This window comes from Lagenorhynchus albirostris, chromosome 2 (genome assembly GCF_949774975.1).
Source record: "Lagenorhynchus albirostris chromosome 2, mLagAlb1.1, whole genome shotgun sequence".
NCBI lineage: Eukaryota > Metazoa > Chordata > Mammalia > Artiodactyla > Delphinidae > Lagenorhynchus > Lagenorhynchus albirostris.
This window is the reverse complement of record NC_083096.1, coordinates 59,403,821-59,429,683: the sequence shown is the minus strand read 5'-3', so window position 1 is coordinate 59,429,683 and position 25,863 is coordinate 59,403,821. Positions and strand designations below refer to the sequence as shown.

General features: G+C 41.5%; 1 protein-coding gene and 1 pseudogene across 1 annotated transcript; one reads left to right on the top strand and one right to left on the bottom strand.

Moving 5' to 3' along the window:
- SLC19A2 (solute carrier family 19 member 2) lies at positions 1-25,863 on the bottom strand. The gene is made up of 6 exons (XM_060142205.1): positions 25,474-25,863; positions 18,748-19,350; positions 5,963-6,185; positions 4,675-4,867; positions 4,198-4,339; positions 1-1,982 (listed from the first exon to the last, which is right to left on the bottom strand). Exons 1-6 carry the CDS (start codon positions 25,672-25,674, stop codon positions 1,854-1,856), a joined length of 1,491 nt encoding a protein of 496 aa, XP_059998188.1. The 5' UTR covers positions 25,675-25,863; the 3' UTR covers positions 1-1,853.
- Positions 13,637-13,742, top strand: LOC132516626 (U2 spliceosomal RNA; annotated as a pseudogene).

Sequence of the window (25,863 nt, the reverse complement as noted above, 5' to 3'; positions counted from 1 at the left end):
AATATTTATTTAATAAATAAGTTTATAATCTATACAGAATTGAATAAAAAGTACAACAAATTATTTTCACTTCTTTACAAAACTGCATACAGTACAACTTGCAAATTGGGTTCAGCATTCTACAAATAGGGCCACACACCAAGATGTAAACTTATTATTGTCTTAAATAAGTAAAGGCTCTAACTGTGTACCACAAACTTTGAATTAAATTCCAGGGAAATACTGCTTTAGTATTGATTGTACCACAGTCTATTTTATTTAAAAAATTAAATAAAATTCCTCAAATACCACTTTTCTACTTGTTTCTGAGTAAACAATTCCCTATGTAGCAAAATAAAACACAACAAAGACAAAATATAAAATTAGAGGCTGCTATTTACAATATCACTTCCTCTTCCCTTACTTAGCTAGTGTTCTTTTCCTTTCCCTTATTCAGAAAGGAAGGTGAGTGGAAACTGACTTATTCTTATCATTCATTTGCTTCTAGAATTCCTGCTTACATAAATGAATATGTCAGTTTTGGAATCCTGACACTATTATTCAGTGTTTACCTATGTCGTTCTAAAAAAGTTAACCTAGTTTTTTTTTTTTTTTTTTTTTTTTTAAGATTAGGCAACAAAATTGGCTTCAAGATAGTTACGTCTCAGGCTAGTAGCCACTTGGTAGACTAACTTCCCAATTAAATGTGCACAGAATAACATTTTTTTCAAGTAACCTGGAAATGGAATCAATAGCAATTCTTATTTTAAGCAAATATTCAAGATGATCCACCTTTAGAAACAAAGGCAGATTTAATGTACAAAATACAGGAACTAAGTCTATCCTAGTTCCTGTCCCACCAAAATAATTAATAAGAGTCTCAGTTTGTGAAAAAGACCTTGGAATGATCCAACTCTTAACGACATCTTTATCTTGAATAAGAAGGATAAATAATATAAAAGCTATAAATGGAGATGAAGTTATTTTAAAAAAGACTTTTCCATTTTATTTTGGAGATAAAAGTGCAAATACAAAATGGGTTAGTTGTATCTTTAGCCCATTTAGTAAGTTTTCATCATAGAATTAATAGTCCTTCATACTGAAGAATAAAAGACAAGCAAACCTGCCTTAAGTTTTCTGATTAGGTCACTTAGATTTTTAGCAGGCCTCAAAACTTGCCTTACTATTTAACTAAATTAGCTTCTCTAGGAAGCATATGAATAATGTAAAAATGAAAAATCCACACAAATACATAATTGTCAAGATGGGAATTGAGAATATTTACACAATGAATTTTTTAAAATAAATTATTAACGACACATATTCCTTATAAAACACCAAACCAGACCACATATTGTCAGTGATAGGAACAACTTTCATCTGCAGAAACACAAATGCACATGAATAACACAGAAATAAGAATTAAGTTGAACAGAGGCAGGTGCTATTAGAACATATTTCTGTTCTGACCTGTAACACCTGTGGCCCCTGTGAAGCCCTGGTCCCACCAGGCCAAGCATCTGGCTAATCTGATACAGAAGTACCTGACCTATGAAACACCAGACTCACTTGCTAGCAAGTATACACCACCATGTGCTGCTTGATTGCTCTTGATTACTTGGTTTTCAAAAGGAAGCTCACTTTCAAATCAGAAAAAAGTCATCCTTATATTGGCTCTCGTAAATAATCCATGAAGTACACTTCACTTCTGAACAGTATTCTATTACTCTAGGAGGACAAGGTATAGTCAACTGGCTGCTTTGAAGCCATGAAATGCACACTCATAAATATGTGTCTACACTTTAAAAAATTAAATACATCCAGGCACAGCTGCTGTGCAGAGTTCTTGTGATAAGAAGCTCATTAGCAGTGTGTTATGAAGTGGTCACTTGAGAACTTGATTCTGGATCTTGGGGCTTTCTGTATTTCTTCAAAATATTGACTGCACCATTAGTCAGGAAAACCACAGCAATGAGTGCAAAATAACCAGCGTAGATGAAGAACTAAAGAGGGGGAAAGAATAATTTATAGAATTATCAATTAGAAGGTAAGCTCTTTTATTACATATATGTGAACAGACTCCATAATTAAAGGTATATTCAGTTTCTCTATAACACTTCAAAAAACATTGTGTGCTTAAACAATGTGCCAGGCACTGAGGATACAAAGAGGCAGCACAGCATGGTGATACTGAAGGCTGATTCTTGGGTGCAAATCCCGACTTCCCCCTTACTAGCTGTATGACCTGGATTGAGAGACTCAGTCTCTGAGCCTCAACTTCATTTGCAAAACATTTTGTAATTCATAATATTTCCTAATTGCAGAGTTGTTGGGAAAGGATGAGATTATGTATGCAAATGTTTATTAGCACAATGCTAATGCTGTTAATACTATCGTTTTTATTTTTGTTGCTGTTATAATTGAATCTTGCTGTTATAATTGAATCAAGCTGATATGATTAACAGGCCAAATTCTGAATATCAAGACCTCTACTCTTGCCCAGAAGAGGGCAGTAGAAGGTCAACTATCAATATATTCCATTATAAGATTACTTTTTATAAGAATCTTCTCTAAGCCAATTTTTTTTTTAATTTTATTTATTTTTTGACTGTGTTGGATCTTCGTTGCTGCATGCAGGCTTTCTCTAATTGCGGCAAGTGGGGGCTACTTTTCATTGCGGTGTGCGGGCTTCTCATTGCGGTGGCTTCTCTTGTTGTGGAGCACGGGCTCTAGGCACATGGGCTTCAGTAGATGTGGCACGCGGGCTCAGTAGTTGTAGCTCACGGGCTCTAGGGCACAGGCTCAGTATTTGTGGCGCATGGGCTTAGCTGCTCTGCGGCATGTGGGATCTTCCTGGACCAGGAATTGAATCCGTGTCCCCTGCATTGGCAGGCGGATTCTTAACTGCTGAGACACCAGGGAAGTCCCTCCGAGCCAATATTTTAATGTAACTATGTTGTTTATCAACATCATCATCATTTTTGTTCTTAAAATAACTTACTAACTACTGATAAGCTAACACTCTGAGCCAGGTCCTTTAAAATTCTGTTTCATTTTCCTATGGGAAACTCGTTAATTAATCATGGCAGTTACAAGTTTCAGCACAGCCCACAAAATTCTATTATTCCATACGTTTAAACCTACCACTTCTATAGCAAGATGACAAGCACCTAGTTACTCTTCTACCCTCCACCCCAAATGAAAGTACCTAGCCCTTGAGAGGTCTTCTCAAGGTTTTTATGGCAGGTAGTAACTGGGAAACACTTAAGTAATTCTTACTTAAAAGAAAGTAATAAGTTCCCATTCCTCTGCTCTGTCCACCCCCTCCCCCATCCTTTTGTGAGGCAGCATGATGCAGTGGGAGATGCCTAAGCTTTGGAGTCAGATGCTGGTTTGAATCCTGGTTCTGCCATACTATTATTGACTGTGACCTTAAACAACACAACATCTCTCAGACTCATTTTCTTGATGTCTAATCCTGATAACAACACTGCACAATTCTATATAAAGTACCCGGCACATAGAAAGCACTCAATGCACATTACCTATTTCTCTTTTAGACCTCCTCAGTAAAAACAAAGTTACTTACTGCTAACATGTTAGGTCTTTGTATTCTAAGAAAACTAATATGTAAGGAAGGAAGGAATAATGGAGATGGAATCATTTGGGCTGAGATGAGGTAGGGTAGGCACTTTTTTATTCAATTACCCATTTTGCTGAAGTACAGAACAAGCCCTACCTACAACTCACAATCAAGAAGGCATATACAACTATACAATTCCTGAGTGAATAAAATTATTCACACTGTCTCTGAGTGTTTGTGCAGGTGTTTTCTCAATAGGTCATATGTTAAGAATCATAATGCTATTCAGCAACAGGAAGCCATTACCTTGGTATTTGGGTGAGGGGTGTTTTAAATAAAGAAGCAGGAGACTTAGAGAGCTTTGAGGTGAAGCATGGCATCTCAAACATGAGATGTAGTATTCCAGGCACAGAATTTAAAATGGAGGGAAATAATGGATGAGGAAGCAGAAGGGCTTGGCCTGGAAGGAACCAACATTACCTCTCAGCTCCACCAGGCTGGTTAATTGCACACAGAAATGTTCTAGGGCCTCATCAAAAAGATGATATTGTTTGAATTTGTTTCCATGAAGCATGCTCCACTTGTGTTACCCTGATCAACTCATAACATCTTCAGTACCGAAACAGAGATCTTACCTGAGGGGTAATTTCCAAGCCAAGGCCACTGGCATCTACCACAATTAGAGTAAGCAGAGTCTGCAGTGCCAGAGCGATGAAGGTATTTACACCAAACACTAGGGCGTAGCGCTCCATGCTGAGGTTTGCAGCAATCTGAAAACTTAAAAAATAAAAAGAATGCATAGACAAGAATTACTTCCAGGATGGTGTGAAGAGTAGCCCATACTTTCTACTGTCAATTCCCTTCCCAACCAAGTGAAGAATATTTTGTTGCTAAATGATGCAAACCCCATGCAAACATCTGAAAACAGCAGGAACATTTAAACAAGGAAATAAAGAACCTTGCCTAAATGCTTCCTCAGGAGAAAAACTGGCAATACACATATAATGCTTCCTCCCATTTGCCTCTTTTAACCAGAAAATTTAATTTGTAAAGAAACCAAAAAGCTAATCCTGTCAGCTCTTCCTAATGGTTCTTTGAATCAAAATACATACGTTGCTATAGTGATGAGTAACATGTAGATGATTCTGAAGACAACGTAGGATGCGTAGCACACCCAAATGTTACCCACGGTGTCCATGATGTACACTGCAGCAGCAATCAGGAGAGAAAACAGAGACAATGTCAATTCTCCCCAAGTGGACCAGGATAATTTTATGTAACCAACTGCAAACACAGCAACAGCACCTACAAAACAAAAAGAGAAAATTTGTCATTTTGCTACACAAATACCATTTCAATAAATTAAAAATTCATCTTAGATTATTACATTTTAAGATCTTTTAACTTTTAAACAGGGTAACTTAAGATTATGGAGGGCCTTGAAAGACAGGCAGAGAATCTTGGACTTGATGGAATAAATAGTATGGAGCCATGGAGAGATGATGAGAGACTGAACTAGGGCAGCTGGTAATGAGAAGGAAAAGGAGGATACAGAGCCAGGGATGCTGCTAAGGAAAAACTACTGAGGCGGACACAGAGGCGAGAATCAAAAAGAACCACTGCTTGTAGCTTGGCAACATGGCAGGATGGCTCATCTCTCTTCCCAACTGAGGGGCAGTTTATTATGTGGTAAAATGATGATGATTATGATAACGATAGCTAAAATGTATGGAGTGCTTTCTAAGTGCCAGTCACAGTTTTAAGTGTTTACAGAAATCATATAAAGTTTTCCAAAACCTTCTGAGGTGGGTCGACAAATTAGAAAGGGACAACAGAATAAAATGGCCAAAGACACAGGCTCTGAGTTCAAACCGCGACTTTACCACTTACCATCTATATCATCTTGGCCAAGTGATTAACCTATCTGTCCACAGCTTCCTTAACTGTAAGCTGGGGATAATAATTACACCTATCTTAGGAATTCTGTGAGGACTGAGTGAACATACATAAAGTCTTTAGAGCAGCGCTTGGCACATATAAACAATATATTTGCTACTGCTGTTATAAAGTATTGTATAGGTTACTCCAAGTTTTTCAACAAGTGGCAGAAGAACCCAGTAAATCAGAGATAATGGAAACCTAGATAACAAGACAATTTAGAGGACTATTATATTAGGTTTCCCAAAGGTTAAAAGAATTTAAGTTTGTTAGTCATAGCCCTCCACCTCATGTGCAATTCTAAATTGTCCTCCTAAATTATAAAATCAGAGCTCAAAATAAGTAATCCATTCTCTGGGGTTACTTCAAACTTGGGAGGGGAGAGAAAATCTGATTATGGTTGACTTCACTACCAGAGGAATCTCCCCCTCCCAAGCTGCCCTACCACCCTGCACTGCTTACCCAGTAAGGTTGAAACGGCCTCCACGCCACCGTTATAGATGGCAGCATGACGAGAAGGCATCACCTGCTCCCACAGGCCCTGTGCATAGTTCACGACTTGAAAATAGCCGCAGGTGGAGAGGGCCCACCACACGGACCAGCAGAGCAGAGGGCGAGAAGAGTAGCACACCAGGAAATCATTCCACAGGACCTTCAGCACAAGGAGACGGTCTGGCTTGGATTCCTACACAGAAAAAGGGAAGAAGCCAACTGTACAGAAAGCAATTGTATAGACTCAATTTTCTATTCAACAGACTTTTTTCTTGTTCCTTGTGAAAACCAATTGCTTATTTCATATACGTGTGTGTGTGTGTGTGTATGTATAAACTTCTTAGCAATTACATTTATCCCCCTGGGGAAAAAAACACATTCTTATATAATTTTTGCTTTGAATGCTCTATAAACATTAGTACATCCAGCAAATGATATACTGTTTACAAAATGAAGGTAGAAAGATGGTCAGAAATCGCGTACTTTAGCCAAAGGGAGATGACATTGCATATCTCCCCATACAGTGGCAAGCAACATTAAGAATAAGCAATAATTTGGGCTTCCCTGGTGGCGCAGTGGTTAAGAATCCACGTGCCAATGCAGGGGACACGGGTTCAAGCCCTGTTCCGGGAAGATCCCACATGCTGCAGAGCAACTAAGCCTGTGCGCCACAACTACTGAGGCTGCACTCTACAGCCCGTGAGCCACAACTAGTGAAGCCCACGCGCCTAGAGCCCGTGCTCCGCAACAAGAGAAGCCACCGCAATGAGAAGCCCGCGCACCGCAACGCAGTGTAGCTCCCGCTCACCGCAACTAGAGAAAGCCCACAAGCCCAACGCAACCAAAAAAAAAAAGCGCAATAATTAGCAACCCTAGTAAATCACTGTTCAGGTAGAATCCATGAATGAGAACCTATCAGATTCACTGAAAGATAATAGTTAAGACAGAAATCTTAGAAAGAAATAAATCAAAATATTAGCAGCAGTTCTCTCTGGCTGATGGGGTAATCAGTGATTTTAATTTTCTTCCTTACACTTTTTCTGTTACCCAGTATTTATGGGAAATATTACTATTACAGTGAAGTAATAAAGCTACTATGCATGTAACTGAGTGAATCAAAACATTACTATGTACCATCATCCCTGGACTATGCCAAGAAGTCAATATGAGATTCCAGACATCCTGTGAAATAGCTATCAAAGGTTGCCATAATTCCGGAGCCTCGCTCAGAACATAGGAACTTTTACTTTTGCAACTAACATGGGAAGACAAAATGAGAGAATCCAAAGGGACCAAGAGGAAGCTAACTGTGAATTAGCATATAAGAGCCAGGATGTGTGACAGGAGCCATGTTACACATTATTAACACCAATGGCAGCAGCATGATTCAACCCGCTTGCTGGCTGGAACCCATATCTTGCACATGAGAACCTACAGATGTAAAATGACTACTCCCACCTGCTGTCAGCCCTTTCTCCTTTATTTTTAAAAACTGAGGTATAATTGACCTTTAACTTTATACTAGTTTTAGGTATATAACAATGATTTTATATTTGTATACAATGTGAAATGATCACCACAATAAGCCTAGTCAATATCTGTCACCATACAGTTATAATTTTTTTCCTGTGATGAGAAGTTTTAAGATCTACTCTCCTAGCAACTTTCAAATATGCAATATGGTATTACTAATTATAGTCACCATGCTGTACATTACATCCCCAAGACTTATTTACAACTGGGAGTTTTACCTTTTGACTCCCCTTTACCCATTTTGCTACCCCCTACCCCCTTCCTCTGGCAACTACCAGTCTGTTCTCTGTATCTATGAGCTTGGGGTTTTTGTTTTGTTTTTAGTTTCCACATATAAATGAGATCATGCAATATTTGTCTTTCTCTGTCTGACTTACTTCACTTAGTATAATGCCCTCTAAGTCCATCCACATTGTTGCAAATGGCAAGACTTCATTCGCTTTTTAATGGGTGAATAAATAGTGTTCCAGTGTGTATATAAATTTGTCCGTATACCACATTTTCTTTATTCATTCATCCACTGATGGACCCTTAGGTTGTTTCCATATCTTGGCTATTGTAAATAATGCTGCAGTGAATTGGTGGGTGCCTGTATCTTTTTGAGTTAGTGTTTCCATTTTCTTTGGATATATACCTAGAAGTAGAATCCTTGAATCATGTGGTAGTCTGATTTTTTTTAATTTATTTATTTAATTTATTTAGTTTTGGCTGCGTCGGGTCTTCGTTGCTGCATGAGGGCTTTACCTAGTTGCGGCGAGTGGAGATTACTCTTCGTTGTGGTGCACAGGCTTCTCATTGTGGTGGCTTCTCTTGTTGCGGAGCATGGGCTCTAGGTGCACAGGCTTCGTTAGTTGTGGCGTGTGGGCTCAGTAGTTGTGGCGCATGGGCTTAGTTGCTCCGTGGCATGAGGGATCTTCCTGGACCAGGGATCAAACCCATGTTCCCTGTACTGGCAGGCCGATTCTTAACCACTGCGCCACCAGGGAAGTCCCTGATTTTTAATTTTTTGAGGAACCTCCACACCGTTTTCCAGTGACTGCAACAATTTACATTCCCACCAATAGTGCACGAGGGTTCACTTTTCTCCACATCCTCACCAACACTTATTTCTTATCTTTTTGATAACAGTCATTCTAACAGGTGTGAGGTGATATCTCATTCTGGTTTTGAGTTGCATTCCCCTGATGATTAGTGACATTGAGCATCTTTACATGTACCTGTTGGCCATCTGAATGTCTTCTTGGGAAAAATGTCTATTCAGATCTTCTGCTCATTTTTAAATTGGATTCTTTTTTTGCTATTGAGTTGTATGAGTTCATTTTATAATTTGGATATTAACCCCTTATCAGACATATGATTTGCAGATATTTTCTCCCATTCAGTAGGTTGCCTTTTCATTTTGTTGATGTTTTTCTTTGTTGTATAGAAGCTTTTTAGTTTGACGTTGTCCCACTTATTTTTGCTCTTGGTGTCAAATTAAAAAACACATTGCCAAGACAGATGTCAAGGAGCTTACCACGTATGTCTTCTTCTAAGGCGTTTTATGATTTCAGGTCTTACATTCAAGTCTTTAATCCATTTTACGTTAATTTCTGTGCAGCCCCTTCGTTAAATAGAACCTTTTAATAGGTATAGTTAGGTGTTTATAATACCAAGTTAAATGCTACTCTTTTCTTAGCTCAGTTATATGCAGAGGGAGATGTGTCTATTATCAAGCCAATAGCTAGGATGGAAACTTGAGAATAAGTTTGCTTCTTTTACTGTGCTGTTGAAGGACACAATCCTAATTCTTGCTATAAACAATGAACATTTTTTTCATGACGAAAGGAAGACTATCATTATTTTCTCAGATATTGATATTTCATTACCCAAAACATAGTACAAACATATACAATGAGCCTTAACCAATGGGGACAAATATAGTACATCTGGTTTCAAGGAAAAGGAACCAAAATATGTCTCATGGAAGAACTGGTGTTTGAGACAGGCTTTGGGAGATAGATAAGATTAGAATAGAGAAACAATTAAGAACAACATTCAAAGCAAAGGAAACAAGAACAAAATCACAGAAGAAGGCGCTTTCAAGGTGTACTTAAGAATCGGCAATGATAAAGTTCTCTTCCACCATAAAAGGCTTCTGGGACACTCTGTCCTGCTCTGGCCTGCTGTGCACTTATCTTGTTCCAAGAATACTCATTCTTGCCTTTGCCTGGTATCTCGTAGAGCCCTAGTTCATAAGCCCTAGTTCAGGGGCACTGGAAACCTTTTAAGAGTTGGCACAGAGACCTGCCTTTGGCTATTCTTTTTCAGGGGAGATAACACCTATCTGAGCTTCAAGGGCATTAAGCTGCCAAAGGTAGGGGGTACAGCCATATACGGCTACACACTCTCTCCCTCCATCCCAACTCAGACATATCCATTGGCAAGGGCCCAGCTGGAGATATCCAGAGGGAAAGGCTGTGACCACAAATGAAAAAAAAATGGGGAGGGTCAAAAGACAGACTTTGTCCTTCACACAAGTCTTTCTGATCCTGGCTTTTAGTGCTCAGGGCCAGCCTGGTGAGAAAGGCAGAATACTGCCCAACACAAACCTCCCCCCAGTCACTTTCACCATTATGGTTTCAATTCTTTGGGTTCTGAAGGCTATTCTGACATGAAAAGAAAGAAAGATCAGTCTTGAATTAACACTGAGTAAAAAACCATAAAGTTATAAACCTACATGTAGGTTATAATTTCATTTACTATAAAATCTGTACAAACAGTGATATTTAGAAAGGGCACTAAAATATTAACAGTGGTAATCTTTGCACCCAGCAGTTCAGATTATTTTGACTTCTTTTTATGTAGTTTTCTGTATTGTTTACTTAAAAAATTAAGTATGAATCTTTTAAATAAAATCAGTAGAGCTCCAGTTCCCTCACCTGTAAAATGGAGACAGTGACACCTATATCGTAGAGTTTTAATAATAGTAGTTTTAATAAGAATGAGATAATGAATATAACATTTTTGGCACAGTGTCTGGTACCCAGGTCAAAGTAAATGGGAGCTGAGATGATGAATCAGCAGCGTACTTGTCTACACTCAGATGAGAAAAATTTCTGAATCTTAGGCTTTTTACAGTAAAATGGAAATTAATGCTTACTTCAACAGGTTATTGCAAGAACTAGATAAGCATTATTCAGTATGTAGCAAGTGCTCAATAAATGTTGGTTTTCCTTATATTCTATTTACCATGACTCATTAACATAATCAACAAATAGGTCCTGAGTGCTGTTATTCAACTTTGGACTTCCAGGCCCCATCTGCCTGTTAGCGTTCACTTCTTAGTTTCAAGTGCATGCTGTTTGTCCTCTATCTTGCTCCATGCGGCTCTCAAGCCCTCGTAATATGACCACATTTCTCGTGCCACATGTAAAAATTCTAACATTTTGCAGATACTGAATTAAAAATCTATTATTTACATTGACTCCACCATTTTCATTTTCCTGGTGTGTTCATTAGAAAATTCAAAATTACATATGTGCCTGGCATTATGTATTTTTTGGTGAGCAGTGATCCAGAGGATGGAAATGTATGCCTCCTTCGACTCCTTAAACTTAACCCCACTCTGGGGCAATGTCTCAGCCAGGCAGAAACTGCAGGTGGAGCTGGAGACCTTGAAGAGTTTGGCTATACTTCCAGCTCAGCCCAAAGCCCAAGGATGATTCTGGACTTTCATTCTGACTCGTGCATTTCAGAGCTTTCTGGGTTTGGACCTGGTATATATGTCCCTCCCAGCCCGCCCTGCCTGCCCCTTCAGTTGTCACCCCAGCAGGATCTCGGTGGCTTGGGCACTTCTGGGTTTTTTGGGGTTTTTTTTTTTGGCACTTCTGTTCTTAGCGGCTCTCTCCTCCAATGTTACCAGGTGGGAGGGCAGGCGGACGCACAGGCGCTGATGCCAAATCTGCCACCTCGGGCAGCGGCTGCTGAGCCAGGTACCCTGCTCTCCAGCTTTCCCGCTCTGGTGGCCGGGGACCCAACCTGTACAGTTAGAGCCGGCCGGGGGAGAAGGGGCAGCTGCCCTGCCAAGAAGCTCATCACCCTCAAGGCAAACACCTCCAACCCTCAGACCCCCGGGAGATTCAGAAGCGCTAGACGGTCCAGGGGCGCGCATCCTCACCTGCGCGCCCCAGGGCCTGACGTGTACTCTGCGCATGCGCCACCCCTCCCTAAACTTTTGCGCCCTGCGAACACACGCCCATTGTTCGCTCACAGGTTGCAGAGTATAAAAAGGCAACAGGCCAAAGAGAGCGCACTCCGCTTTTGGCCGAGTTGGCAGCTGAAGGAGAGTGCTCGGAGCCCAGCTCTCTATCCAAGGACCGACCTCACCCAAGTTCTCTAGGGGCAGTTACTTAGGTAGGCCCTGCCCCTCACCCCCGCCCCGGGCACTGGGGGACCAGCCAGGAGGGTTCGGCTGCCCCCAGCCCGCTCCCCGCGCCCACCGACTTCCCGTGGCCGGCCCGGGTAACCCAGCTGTCTATGGCCAGCTATCCACTCGCAGGCCAGCCCACAAGTGTCCAGTGACTCTGCATATGCGCTTTGCCACAGAGTCTCTGAGACCCCACTCTACCATCCCGCAGACCCTGCGCTCCTTTCTGGGGGTCCTTATCTCCATCTGCAGTCGAGGCCATCGGAAGAAGGCGGTGATGGGTGCTCGCACCTCCACGACATCCCGCAGCTCAGTGTCCGCAGTGGACACAGTCACTGTCAGTGTGGCGCGGGGGCAGCCAGTGCTGCCCACGACACCCAGCTGTGTCCCGAACTACAGCACAGATAAGACGGTGTTGAGGGCCCTGGGAGAGAGCGGGCAAGGGATGGCCAAGCAGGAGGAAGTCCCCACAGTCACAGGGAGGAACGAAGACCAGAGAAGCGGTCCCAATGACACCGGGGGCGCACTATCTGCATTTAGGCCCCTGGGGGGGCTCCTTCTTCGTGCCCAGGCCTGGACCTCTGCAGAGAGACCTCCACGCCAAGAGGGCTGAAGACAGATCCAACAGGAAACTGCAGACCTCTTGTATGAGCTCCTGCCCGCAAAGAAACGCCATCACGAGCTCATATAGCTCCACCCGAGGTTTCCCGCCAGTGAAGAGAAGGAGGGGTCCCGCCATACCGCAAGGGCTGCCCCAGAAGTCTGCAAAGAAAGGGAGCAAGGAGGGCCCTCCGTCACCCTCTGCAGCTCCGGTGGTTTCCCAGAGGAAAAGCCAGCCTGACAAAGATGCAGAGGCAACAAGAGGGCAGAAACGGCCCTGGAGGAACGGCTCCCTCACACCTGACGGTCCCAGGCCCCGAAAACGCAGGATTCCTCTGCTGCCGCACAGGCGAGGGGTGCCTCTGAGGCTGCCCCCAGCCCCTAAGCTGGGTTTCCGGGTCACCAACGAAGACCTAGACTCGGAGAAGGAAGCAGCGTTCCGGCGCATCAACAGTGCGCTGCGGGGTGAGACCTAGGCCATCGGAGGCCTGGGCGCCGTGCAGCCTTCCTGTCCCTTCCTGCTGCCTGCCGCAGGGGCTGCTTCTCCACAGAAAATGTTTCATAGTTATTTCTATTTTAATATGATCATGGTACATTAAAATATATTAGTGCTTGCCTGTGAATACTAAGGTCACTTGACTTGTAATTTTCTATGTTGTTCTATATTTTTGTGACTAAAGGCATTACATGGGGGAATTAAAAGAATATCTTGAAGCAATTTTGGCTTTTGATCTGCCACTAATTCCTATTTAACCTTAATTCAGGGGTCGGATTCTTTGACCCAAGGAAACAGAATAGTATAAAAAGAAAGAATGTGAGTGTCAGAGGGTGGCAGTGATTAAGTATAGCAAGAGACGCCTTTGCAAAAGTTACTGTTGGTCCCAGAAGACTCTCACTTAGCTGTGTGACCCTGGGCAAGTCACTTCACCTAAATATCTGAATTATAGGGCTGTGCTGATGATTTAAAAGTGACTGGGCATGGTGGACGCTCATAAATCCTGGGTTCTCAATAAAGCCACTGCCCTGCTCCTTGGTCCTTTGGAATTACTATATTAGTAAAATTTATACTTCACAGTAATTTTAGCTTAAAGTTTATTTTGTCTATTTCATCTCAGCCTTTTGGCTAAGATCAAGTGTAGTATCTGTTCTTGTCAATTTAAATAGCAAGAGAAAAGAAAGAAAAATAACGGGCATGCCCCCACACTCTTCAGACAATAGGAGCCTCTTAACCTGTTCCTTTGTCCAGAGACACAGGCCATTTCTCAGTGAAGGCCTCTGCCATCACTGAGGTTGCAGGGGAGATGTGGTAACTGGGGAGAAAAAGACCAATGGGGATGACCCCCTCACTCCTCAACATGCAAGCCCCCCACTTTCTCACTTGTCTAGCTAGAAATAAAAGGTTGATCCCATGGTTTTAACTTTCAGCTGCTGCTGGACTTTGCATGCCTTGCGTAAGCTGGGAGACAGAGGCAGGAAAAAACCCACCATAATCACCCTGTTAAGGCCATGAAATTAACTGCCCTGCCCTTATGAAATTAACACTGGAGTAAGAGAGACAGATGATAAACACACACATAAAAGAGAGCTTATAGTAGGAATAATACTATAAAGAAAGTAAAAAGGGTAATGGGCTAGCAAGTGACTTTGGAATGGAGTAATGATTGCTAAGAGTGTTAAATGGCTTTCTGAAAAGCTGATGTCCGAGCTGTGACCTGAGTGACATAAAGGAACCAGCCATGAAGATCAGAATGAAGGGCAGTCCTGACTGACACAATCTCCTGATTTGAAGTTCTGAGGTGGGAACAAGCTTGATGTGTTTCAGCCCAATTGAGAGATAAGGTCAGAGAGGTTGGCAAGCAGCCAAATTGTATGGCGTTTTGTAGGCCATGATCAGAATTTTGCATTTTCTTCTATATACAATAGGAAGATGTAGGGGGAGGGGATAACTAGGGTTTAATGCCTAGACTATGAAGATTTAAGTCAAGGGCTGATGATTTCAATTAAATTACTTCTGTGTATCCCTACATATGTGAGGGACTGGAGAGGAAAGGAGAAGTTGTTCACGGTATGCCTGGGAAACAGAAGAAAAAAGAGAGTACCTTCACATCAGTCAGCTCACAAAACTCAGGATTCTAGAGTCAAGTAAAGCTTAGTGATCATCCGATTTAACACTGTACATTTAGGGGTAGCCTAACTCAGTTAAAGAAAAAGAATTTGTGGGACTTCCCTGGTGGTCCAGCAGTTAAGACTCCGCACTTCCACTGCAGCGGGCACAGGTTCCATCCCTGGTCGGGGGAACTAAGATACCGCATGCCACACGGTGTGACCAAAAAGTAAAAAAAAAAAAAAGAAAAGAAAAAGAGAAAAAAAAGAAAAAGAACTTGTGATGGAATTAGTACCAGACTCTCATAACTCTTCATAAGGCCCAGAATACCTTCAACAAATTCAAAGGGAAGATGAGAAATTATTTACAGCCTCACAAATAAAGATCTACAGTGAAGGTACAAAGCTGTTCTTGATTATTCATATCTAATGATAAAGATAATAATAGAAATTACCGTGTATTGATTACCTACTTATGTATACTAATTTGAAAGCTCTACATGGCTTTATTTAATACTTGAAATAGCCCTATGAGGTAGGTATATGAATGAGGGAACTAAAAGTCACAAAGAATTAAGAAACTGGCCCAAGGTCACCCTGCTGGTAAGTACTAGTACTGGGGACTGCCTCCCTTCTTCAAAATCCGCTATACTCTGCTTCTATAAATGATATTGAGTACAAGATAAAAACAGTTATTTTGCTGCTGTCTGTGTTTTATGGAACTCCACACACACACACACACACACACACACACACACACACACACAAAGAATGCTTCCTAATAGTAAAAGGTGTCAGTCTACAAATAAAAGTATAGTTTTATTAACAGCTATTTATTAAGCATTAATCTCATGTCAAGCCCTGTGCTAAAGAGTTGGTTTAATTTACATCATTTCTAATGGATAAGCTACTTAAAAAAAATCATGTCCAACTATATGCCAAGCACAAAATGAGTCCAGTTGCCTGTTTGGGAAAGAAAATCACTGGCTTTGGCAGCTCCTCCTCCTGCAATGTCAGCACCCTCTGCCCCAAAGCAGTAGGACTCATTCTGAAAATCAACTTACAAATACTCTAAGATAACTTGTGGACTGGGCTATCACTTTGACTTCTACCTCATTTTCCCTCTTTTTAAGTCAAGATAAAACCACCCACTGACCTAGAACTCTTCTTTACTGTAATTACCACGATTATCATTTATGGTTCATTGATGGGCTTTGTCAACTTAAGATGGCACTGTGATCTCCAATATCCACATTCTAATTTTCCTTCAAGCTCGTCAAAGAAAAGCAAGCAGTATTTTAGGGCTGTACAGCTGCCAAGCAGCACTGCTTGCCTCTCCTGGTGTCGGTAGCTGAGCCAAGGAGACCATGAAACTGACTTGAATCCTAATTTTACCTCACCATGGCCAACATGATGGTTCTGACCATGTTGTTATCCCACCGAAAGACTTCACGGAGCAAGGTACAGATTGAAGTGGATTTCATATCTGCTCTAAAATTATGTCTAGGAGTACATGTGTGTAATTTTGCACGACTCACTAGTGTTGGATCTGAATCCTTATCTCTAAAATGAAAGGGTGATGTGACCTAAAGTCCCTTTAACATGCTCTGATTGTTATATGATTTGTGGTTAGAATCACTTCTAAATCTAAAAGTTTATAATTCTTCACCATATCAAGTACTGACATTTTGCATATCTATAAATAGCAAATATCAAGGTGGTCTAGGACAGAGTTTTTTAAATTTTAGATTTCACCTCATTAGTTGGTAATAAAATCAGTTTAGTGGGCAGTGATCACATTATAAAAAAGTAAACGAAATGTGTCAGAATAAACCATTGTGTTGTAAAACTTTTGTTTCATGGATGACTTTGAGGGGTTCAAGACTTCAGTGGAGAAAATAACTGTAGATGTGGTGGAAATAGCAAAAAAACTAGAATTAGAAGTGAAACCTGAAGTTGTGACTGAACTGCTGCAATTTTATGATAAAACTTGAACGGATAAGCAGCTGCTTCCAATGGATGAACAAAGAAAGTGGTTTCTTGAGATGGAATCTACTCCTGGTAAAGATGCTGTGAAGACTGTTGAAAGGACAACCAAGAATTTAGCGCATTACATAAACTTAGCTCATAAAGCAGGGTTTAAGAGGACTGACTCCAATTTTCAAAGAAATTCTACTATGGATAAAATGCTATCAAACAGCATTGATGCTGCAGAGAAATCAATCCTGAAGGAAGAGTCAATCGATGCGGCAAACTTCACTGCTGTCTTATTTTAAGACATTGCCACAGCGCCCCAACCTTCAGCAACCACCACCCTGATCAGTCAGTAGCCAACAAGATCGTGGCAAGACCCTCCACCAGCAAAAAGATTACGACTCGCTGAAGGCCCAGATGACGGTTGGCATTTTTTGGCAATTATGTATTTTTAAATTTAGGTATGTATATTATTTTATACATAATGCTATTGCACACATAATAGACTACAGTATAGTACAAACATAACTTTTATATGCACTGTGAAACAAAAAAAATTGTGTGACTTGCTTTATTATAATATTTGCTTTACCTCAGCGGTCTGGAACTAAACCCACAATATCCTTGAGGTATGCCTGTATCACACATAGTTTTCAGCACAGATGAGGAAGATAACTTCCTATCCTTACATACTGTGGACTTCAGTTCAGAAACTGGAAGTAGATATTCATCATTTATTGGAATCATTTCACCTATTCATTTAGAAAATTTTTTCTAGAGCTTCCTTTACATACCAAGTTCTGAGGATAGAAAGATGAAGAAGAGGCAGACATTGCTGTGGCTTCTAAGACATCTCCAACATGAGCAATATAATGTTGTGCCAGCAGCTCAATAACAAAACAACAAGCAACCCCATCCAAAAACGGGCAGAAGACCTAAACAGACATTCTCCAAAGAAGACATACAGACTGCCAACAAGCACATGAAAGAACGCTCAACATCACTAATCATTAGAGAAATGCAGATCAAAACTACAAAGAGGTATCACCTCACACCAGTCAGAATGCCCATCATCAAAAAATCTAGAAACAATAATTGCTGTAGAGGGTGTGGAGAAAAGGGAACACTCTTGCACTGCTGGTGGGAATGTAAATTGATACAGCCACTATGGAGAACAGTACGGAGGTTCCTTAAAAAACTACAAATAGAACTACCATATGACCCAGCAATCCCACTACTGGGCATATACCCTGAGAAAACCATAATTCAAAAAGAGTCATGTACCAAAATGTTCATTGCAGCTCTATTTACAATAGCCAGGACATGGAAGCAACCTAAGTGTCCATCAACAGATGAATGGATAAAGAAGATGTGGCACATATATACAATGGAGTATTACTCAGCCATAAAAAGAAATGAAATTGAGCTATTTGTAATGAGGCAGATAGACCCAGAGTCTGTCATACAGAGTGAAGTAAGTCAGAAAGAGAAAGACACATATATATGGAATTTAAGAAAAAAAAATGTCATGAAGAACCTAGGGGTAAGACGGGAATAAAGACACAGGCCTACTAGAGAATGGACTTGAGGATATGGGGAGGGGGAAGGGTGAGCTGTGACAAAGTGAGAGAGTGGCATGGACATATATACACTACCAAACGTAAAACAGATAGCTAGTGGGAAGCAGCCGCATAGCACAGGGAGATCAGCTCGGTGCTTTGTGACCACCTAGAGGGGTGGGATAGGGAGGGTGGGAGGGAGGGAGACGCAAGAGGGAAGAGATATGGGAACATATGTATAACTGATTCACTTTGTTATAAAGCAGAAACTAACACACCATTGTAAAGCAATTATACTCCAATAAAGATGTAAAAAAAAAATCTAAAATAAAATTTAAGTAAAAAATAATAATAATAATAATGTTGTGCCAGTCTCGGAGGTCATTTACTCCAGAGGAAAATACATTTGTCATCCCTAATATAAATCAACGTTATATTGAATGAATGAATTAATGAACCAATGAAGCAACTCAAGAGAAAACCAGAATCCAAATGAATTGAGGGACTTTCCTGTCTGCTTTTTCACCATTGGTCTAGCCCCAGAGTAGCAACCACCAGGCACTTAAGGCTGTGCTTACCTGTCCCTCCATGGGAGGCTCCTCTGTATTTAGAGGGATTTTTGATTCAACGTCTTCCCACTGCGGAAGGTGGTTAGAAGCTGAGGTATCAGTAGCAATGCCACCATTGTGTACCTTGACGCCATTTGCTCCTTGGCAGGAGGGAGGAACGTGGTGAAAGAAAAGACTCTTCTGTGGCATAGGGAGAAACCAGGCTACAGCGAAAGCCACAGAAACACAGGTAAGAGAGATGACATTCAGGCTGAATAGGGACCAGCCTGCCACTGAGACGAGGATCTGCCCTAGGACAGAGCCCACTGTGAAGCCCACCAAGGTGGCACTTCGACAGTAACTCGTGACTTTCTGGTACATGCTCAGGTCTACCACACTGTAGATGTAGGAGTAATAGGCAATTTCAGTGGCTGTGGCGATGCCATAGAAGAATTCCAAGAACTGAATGGCCAGCAGTCCCTGGGCATAGAGCAGCATGAACCATGTAACAATAAGGCTGAGTCCCTGCAGCAGAACAACAGGTTTATAACGGAGGAAGTCTGTGGCAAGGAACACAGGAAACAACAGCACCAGGTAAGAGTAAGTCCATACTGGATATATTTCATTGAAGACCTGGTAGAAAAAAGATAAAATCCCGTTAGTGATCTCAAAGGACCTGGAACATTCGTAACAATTTATTCTTATGAAACAATCTACCAGTACCTCAAAGATCTCATTTTTAATCAACCAAAGAAATCTTGACAACAATTCTGATAATTGTTTGGAATACACTTCTCCGTTTCCACCCCATCGTCTTTTTCCTAATAAAATCTTCCCTAATCATCAAAGCCTAGTTCAAGGCCTTCCTCATCCTGGAAGACTTTGCTGCAGCTGATAGTGTTTGTATCCCAACACCCAAAAAGCTCTCCTGATACTGCTTTGTATGTGTCAGTCTCCTCAATTACCTCATGGCACTGCTTCTTAACCATGGCTACACATCTCCCAAGGAGCTTTAAAAAATGTGGATGCCTTGCCGCAGGCATTTTTTAGAAACCTCCCAGGAGATTTTATTATGAGCCAGAGTTTAGAACCATTGCTTTATAGGTTCTTTCAGGGTGGACTTGACTTTCATTTGCACAACCTAACAGCTCGCACACTGTTTGGAAGATACTTGGCTCAATAAATGCTTTGGAAACAAATAAATGTTGTTTTGGAATCACTGTCAGTTCTTACTTCTAGCCACAGAACAGGGAGCCATGATCCTACTGTTTGATTAGGTTTCTCTGATTTTAAGTTTCATTTCTTTGGGGTAACATGAATAGATAAAGAAGGTAAATCTGTCCTACAGTCTTAACAGAGTAACTATCTGTGGATGGTAGCATTATAAGCAACTCTGTTGTCCTTCTTTTTGTATGTCTATACTATGAAAAAAAATGGAAGGTTTTTTTTCATTAATTTTTCATTGGAAGATAGTAGAAATAATATTTAAACCACAAAGACCCCAGCTGGAATTTCTGTTCCATCATTTGCCGTATGATTTTAAGCAAGTTTTTTTTCAGTTCCTTTTAGCCTTAATCTCCATTATCAGTAAAAGAGAAGTAAAACCTATGCCACAGGGTGGTTTCTTGCAAGGACTAAATGAGGGAGTACATGTAAATCACTTACTCTTTTTTCATACGTTTAAAGACTTAAGGACTGAAGCTGAAACACAGACCACTTGGGACAATACAAATTAAATTAACTGAACTGTCGTCCCCATTCTTCGAATAACAATCATTGTAGGAGACTTTTCCCTCTTTTTACACCTACCCCATAGCCTAGTAAGTTCCTGGGGCTTTAAGCGAGTCAGTTTTATAAGTGATCATTTCAAAGTTTGGATCAGTGGCCTCAGTTTTTAAGTGCGTTCTGAAAGGTAGTCTTACTAACAGTCTAAATACTTTGTGATGGAGCAATCTAATCCTTGGGTTTGACTTACTTTTTAACTCTCATGTATACCTCAGTTCACCCAACTAATTGTTTTAAGGTTTTAGAGGAACAATAAAGTAAAAATTTTATTTTTAGTAAATTATTATAAAATAATTGCCAATGCAGAGAACAACTATAAAAGGAAAACATAATCTGAAATACATTCCAGACTTGATTTCTGACTGGCTGAATATCAAAAGTGATTTGTCTAATAGCCTCGCCTTCATGAATTCCGGTCTAATTTGTGTTTGCAAATCATCTAGCAACCTCCATTTACCAGGAAACTTTCTTGTGCCTGAATGTGTGCGTGAAAGAATAATCGAGAACTGTAGAAATGATTCTTATTCACAAGTGTGTAAGTTTTATCAAATGAGGAACAAAGTGCACTCGGCTGACTTAACACAGGGTCAGAGGCTTCTCAGTAGAAAACCAAAGGGTTATAAGGGCAACCTTGAGATGAAAGCCGTGAGGAGTGAAGGCTTCCCTACAGACTTCACAGGTGTGCTCCATTAGCAACTTCCCACTCCTTTTTTGCCTATAGTTTTATTCATTCTCCTACAGTTTTCTTAAGTGTGAAACTGCCTCCTCTGTTTGACTCTGCATATTTCTTCACCTTCACATTTTCCCCAACATAATACTACAAAGCTATTAGCCACCACACTTCCCCTTTAAAAATACCTTCCTTCCATACCCAGTCTTCTTTGTTCTCCACCACACCGCTTGGGACTTTCACTGATTCTTCACTCCAGTAATACTGTCTGCACTTAGACATGTTATATACCCTTCAATACTAGTTGTCCCCAAACGATTAACTGTGAAGTTTTCGTTATATAAACCTCATCCTTTCAATTATCAATTTAAAGTGTTTATGCTTATGAGTCTAATTCCACTCCTAATACAAAAACCACAGTTTACGTAATGAAGATAAGGAAAAGCAATGCCAAGTAGTAACTAAAATAAAGGCAAGCAGGGGAAAAAGACCAGATATGTTCTCTTTAACTTATTCTCAATGAGAAATCTGAATTTACTCCTAGGAGAGACATCAACCCAAGAGGACCGTCCCTCCCACAGCATTATCAGCATTATAATAGTACATCTCTACTGACACCACACGCTATGCTAATCACCTCACCTATATGACCTCATTTAATCCAAACAACGCTAAGCGGTAGATGCTTTTATCATCTCTATCTTACAACCAAGGAAACTAGGCCTTATGTGAATTGCCCGAAGTTATCCCAGCTAGTCACCGGCAGAGGGAGTATCTGCACCTAGATATTCTGAATCCACCACCCTAAAATGCCCCATTTCTTCAATCAGAAAACTATTGTTGATCATCTACTATGTTCCAGGCTTACTTCTAATGCCATAAAGCAGCTTTTTCAACCTGCGTAGGGGTGCTTTTATGGGGCTTTCATGAAGAGAGAAGACCAGACAATATGCAGAGCTTAGCCACTGTGTCTCCAAAAGTCTCCATAAGACCCCTTCTCTCTCAATGCCTCCAAGCAGAAGCTGTCACACCAGGAAATGCTTCTTTGATGGATACTCTGAATCCTGAAGCGAAACTTCCTACATGCAAAAATGTACAGGTTACAGACTCTTACTGGCCACACCTGGACAATACCTTCTTATCTCAGGTAAAAATCTGCCGTGTGAGCTAAGGGAACTGATTTTATTCTAAGGTGCCTTTCACAGTTCTTTGGATCAGAGCTTGTTTGTGCTTTCTTCTGAGACACAGAGTCAAGGGAAAACAGCTGTTCAGTTTTAAGCTCTAATTCAGATTTACACTTTATTTTAGAATCACATTTCAATTAGACAACTAGTTAGTAAGCACTTATTTGCACAACACTGTTTTCAAACTGTATGGAGATTACGAAAACAAAAAAAGAATAAAATGAAACCTCAGTTCTCCAGGAGTTCTGAACCTAGTGAAGAGCACATACACGTAAATTATTGACAAGGGAGTTAGGAAATATGGGGGGTTGCTCCTTTGAGATGGACCTTGAAGGATGAGAAAGATCCACTGGATTTATGACTATAAGATTAACGTGGATAGAGCTTGGGCATGTAGAAGGCAAGGGGAAGAAGGATGTAGTGGGAGATAAGGGTGTTAAGGAGATAAGAGCCAAATTCTGTAAGGCTCTCAATATTAGGCAGAATAGTTTTAAATTTAATGTCTTAAAAGTATCAAAGAAAGGTAGTGAATGTCAAATCCCATGCTGGAAAAGATGAAAGGATAAAAAATTTTTGGTGATAAAGAGCTCTATTTTATTAAAAGTTTGGCTTTCAACTACTGAAAGACAAATTTTAACCTGTTTAAAATTTATAAAGTGATACAGGTTAATGGTTTTCCTGAAATCTAAGAAAAAAAAATCCTTTGAGTGGAAAGAGGAAATTCTGACCTTCTTTTCCTCCTTTTGTCTTTGACCTTGGTTAACAACAGCTCTATCTAAGATGACTGCTCTTGGACCTTCTAAAGTCTCCTGAGGGAAATACAAAATTCAACACAAATAGACTGACCATGATTTGGCATTTGCTTTGCCTAAAAATCATGTAATATTAAATAAATAAATAACTGTACCTTGGTGAAAACAAGCAGTCAGAAAGGAGAACAAGTTGTCCTATTTATTTCAGTTATTAGAGATTTTTAAAAACCTAGGGTTCCAGAGAGGGTGGACAGAGCCATACTGTGCACGACCATCAGAATCGGCCATGATTCTGAGGTCCTCAGACACAAACGACATCCCTTTCCAGACTTCTGGATTTTTCTTCAAACCCTGCCCTCTTCCTCATCTAATGTGCAGTAACAGAAGTGTGCTATGTTTTTGTTACACATTCAGCAAATGTTTCCTAGGCCTGGCTCCTCTGCTTTATTGCTATACGCCTCGAACATATTTCACTCACCTAGGCAGCTTTCTGATAAGACAGGACACATGATGGCACATCACACAGCAATTCTGCCCAGGGCACTTGTACAAAACAGTTCGGCTTTCAAATATCAACAATGGGAGCATGTTTCTCTCCCCGTGTGCTTCTCTTTCAGGCAAGGTGCACAAACTGTGCAGATCACGTGGCAGTTCACATGAAATTTTAATTGTTAGCAGCTCACAGACAGTATCATTTCTGCTTCAGTGGCTACAATTCAGATTTGGTGTTTGCTGTGGGTCTCCAGAATCATTCTCTCTTGTATTTACTGAAGTAATTGTCTTCTTGGAGAATCATTCTGTTCACAAGAGTTGGCCCTTTCCCCTTTACTATTGTTTTTAACCAATACTATAATTCAAATAGGTAATGAGTAACTCTTACAGTTCCTTGTGGAGTGGTCCATAAGACTGAGAAGTAGATCTGAAGTTGGGTAAAAGTGCCACTTGCTAGGGGTGAGATAATGTGGGAAACTCAAGTGAAATCCTCAACCAAGAGTTCAATCGCTTCCCTGTTAAGTGCCCTTGAAAATGGAGGAGCAATGCAACAACAAACTGGATTATGAGTAATTACATCCTGCTCTGACCTGTTATGCAGGGATACTCAAAACAGGTGACTACTAATCACAGGGTAGAGAGTAAGGTTTAAATGGGAGGAGTACTTCACAGCAGCTGGGACAGGAAGGCAGGGTGGGAGGAGAAGTAGACATAAGAAATAAGAAACAGCTGACAACTGCCCACTCAGCTTTCACCCTTTTGTTCCAGAAAGGAATACCAGACCTCAGCTTTCTTGCTTTGTAGTGTTCAAGGAAGAGGATGCTGAATCTGCTTTACTTGGGTTTTGTGGTAGCAGCTTGAGTTTAAGTCCTTTTTCAGTTAATATAATGTCTTTCTTTTTCAAAAAACTGGTGTTGAGCTTGACCATACACTTTAAAGAGTTAAACACATTTTTAAAGTACACAATGCACTCCAAGTACTTTACTTATAAATCCTCCTGGGGAAGTCAGTCAGCAAAAAGTTCTTGATCATGGACTATGTACTCTTAATTACTCTCAACGTCGCAGCAGAACAGAAAGGAGCAAAACTAACATCCGTGAAGCAACAATTCACAACGCAAGAAAAACTATAATTAAATGCCAACTATGTGATACCATCTAAATATCTGCTTTTATCCCGGGAGGTGGGGTTGGGGGAGCGTGTGGGAAGCGTATTCCTGGACACAGTCTCGCCCAACCAAAAATCAAGACAAGATGATGGGTTCTTGTTGTCTTGTACAGTCCTTATTTGAGCACTTCCATCTCTCAAGGGTAAACAATGCAAAGTAGGGGAAGGAAGAGGGTGCAGCAGGTAGAGGGAAGATCCTTTCAGAAAGCAGGAGTTACTCAGCATCTGGTTCCTTACTTTCCGGCAGCAAATATTTATTTAAATCTTTACCATGTCCAAAGTACAACCTGCTGTTTTCCCTTTTATTCTCCAAATATTCTCCTCCCCCCCGCCCCCGTCCCCGCCCCCAAGCAGGAACTGCTGGATCAGTCGGAGCAGAGTGGGGCTAAGTTCCATTACAGCATCATCAGCACATCGCCTGAAGCACACGTGAACTGGGGCTCCCGAACCGCGTTTCGAGCCCTTCACCTAAGACACGGCCTAGCAATCCAACGCAGGAGAGAAAAACAGCGTGAATTAAGGCAGCGCCTCCCAACTGAGAAAAGTCAGCAATCTCTGCTCAGAATGGCTCCCGCGTTTCGAGCGCCTTTCTCACTCCTCCTTTCCTCAGCTACAGCCCCTCCGCCCGCTCTCACCTTTTCCCGCACATCTCGGCGCCCGCGCCCCGCGCCGGCCGAGCCACCTCCCGCCCGCCCCCCGCGCCTACCTCCCTCTTCGTCAGGTTCTTGTCGGGCCCCAGCAGGTACGGGGTCAAGAAGGGCTCGGACGGCCTGAGGCTGGCGAAGAAGCCGTAGGCGCAGAGCAGCGCGGTGGGCACGAACCAGCACTCGCGCGGGACCCGAGCCGTGCGCAGGAGCATGGTGGCCGCCGCCGCCGCCCGCCGTGTCACCGGGCCAGGCACATCCATCTGGGGCGCGAGGGGCGGGGACCCGGCCCGGCCCTTTCCTTCTCCTTTTCCTCCTCGGCCAACCGGAGTGAGGTTGAATCGCTGCCCCAGCGCAGGAACCTGCAATTGCGAGTGGCGCCTCCTCCCGGCAGGGCCAAGCAGTTCTGAGACAGTCGCCTCTGATCGCAGTGACTCCCAGCCTTTCCTGAT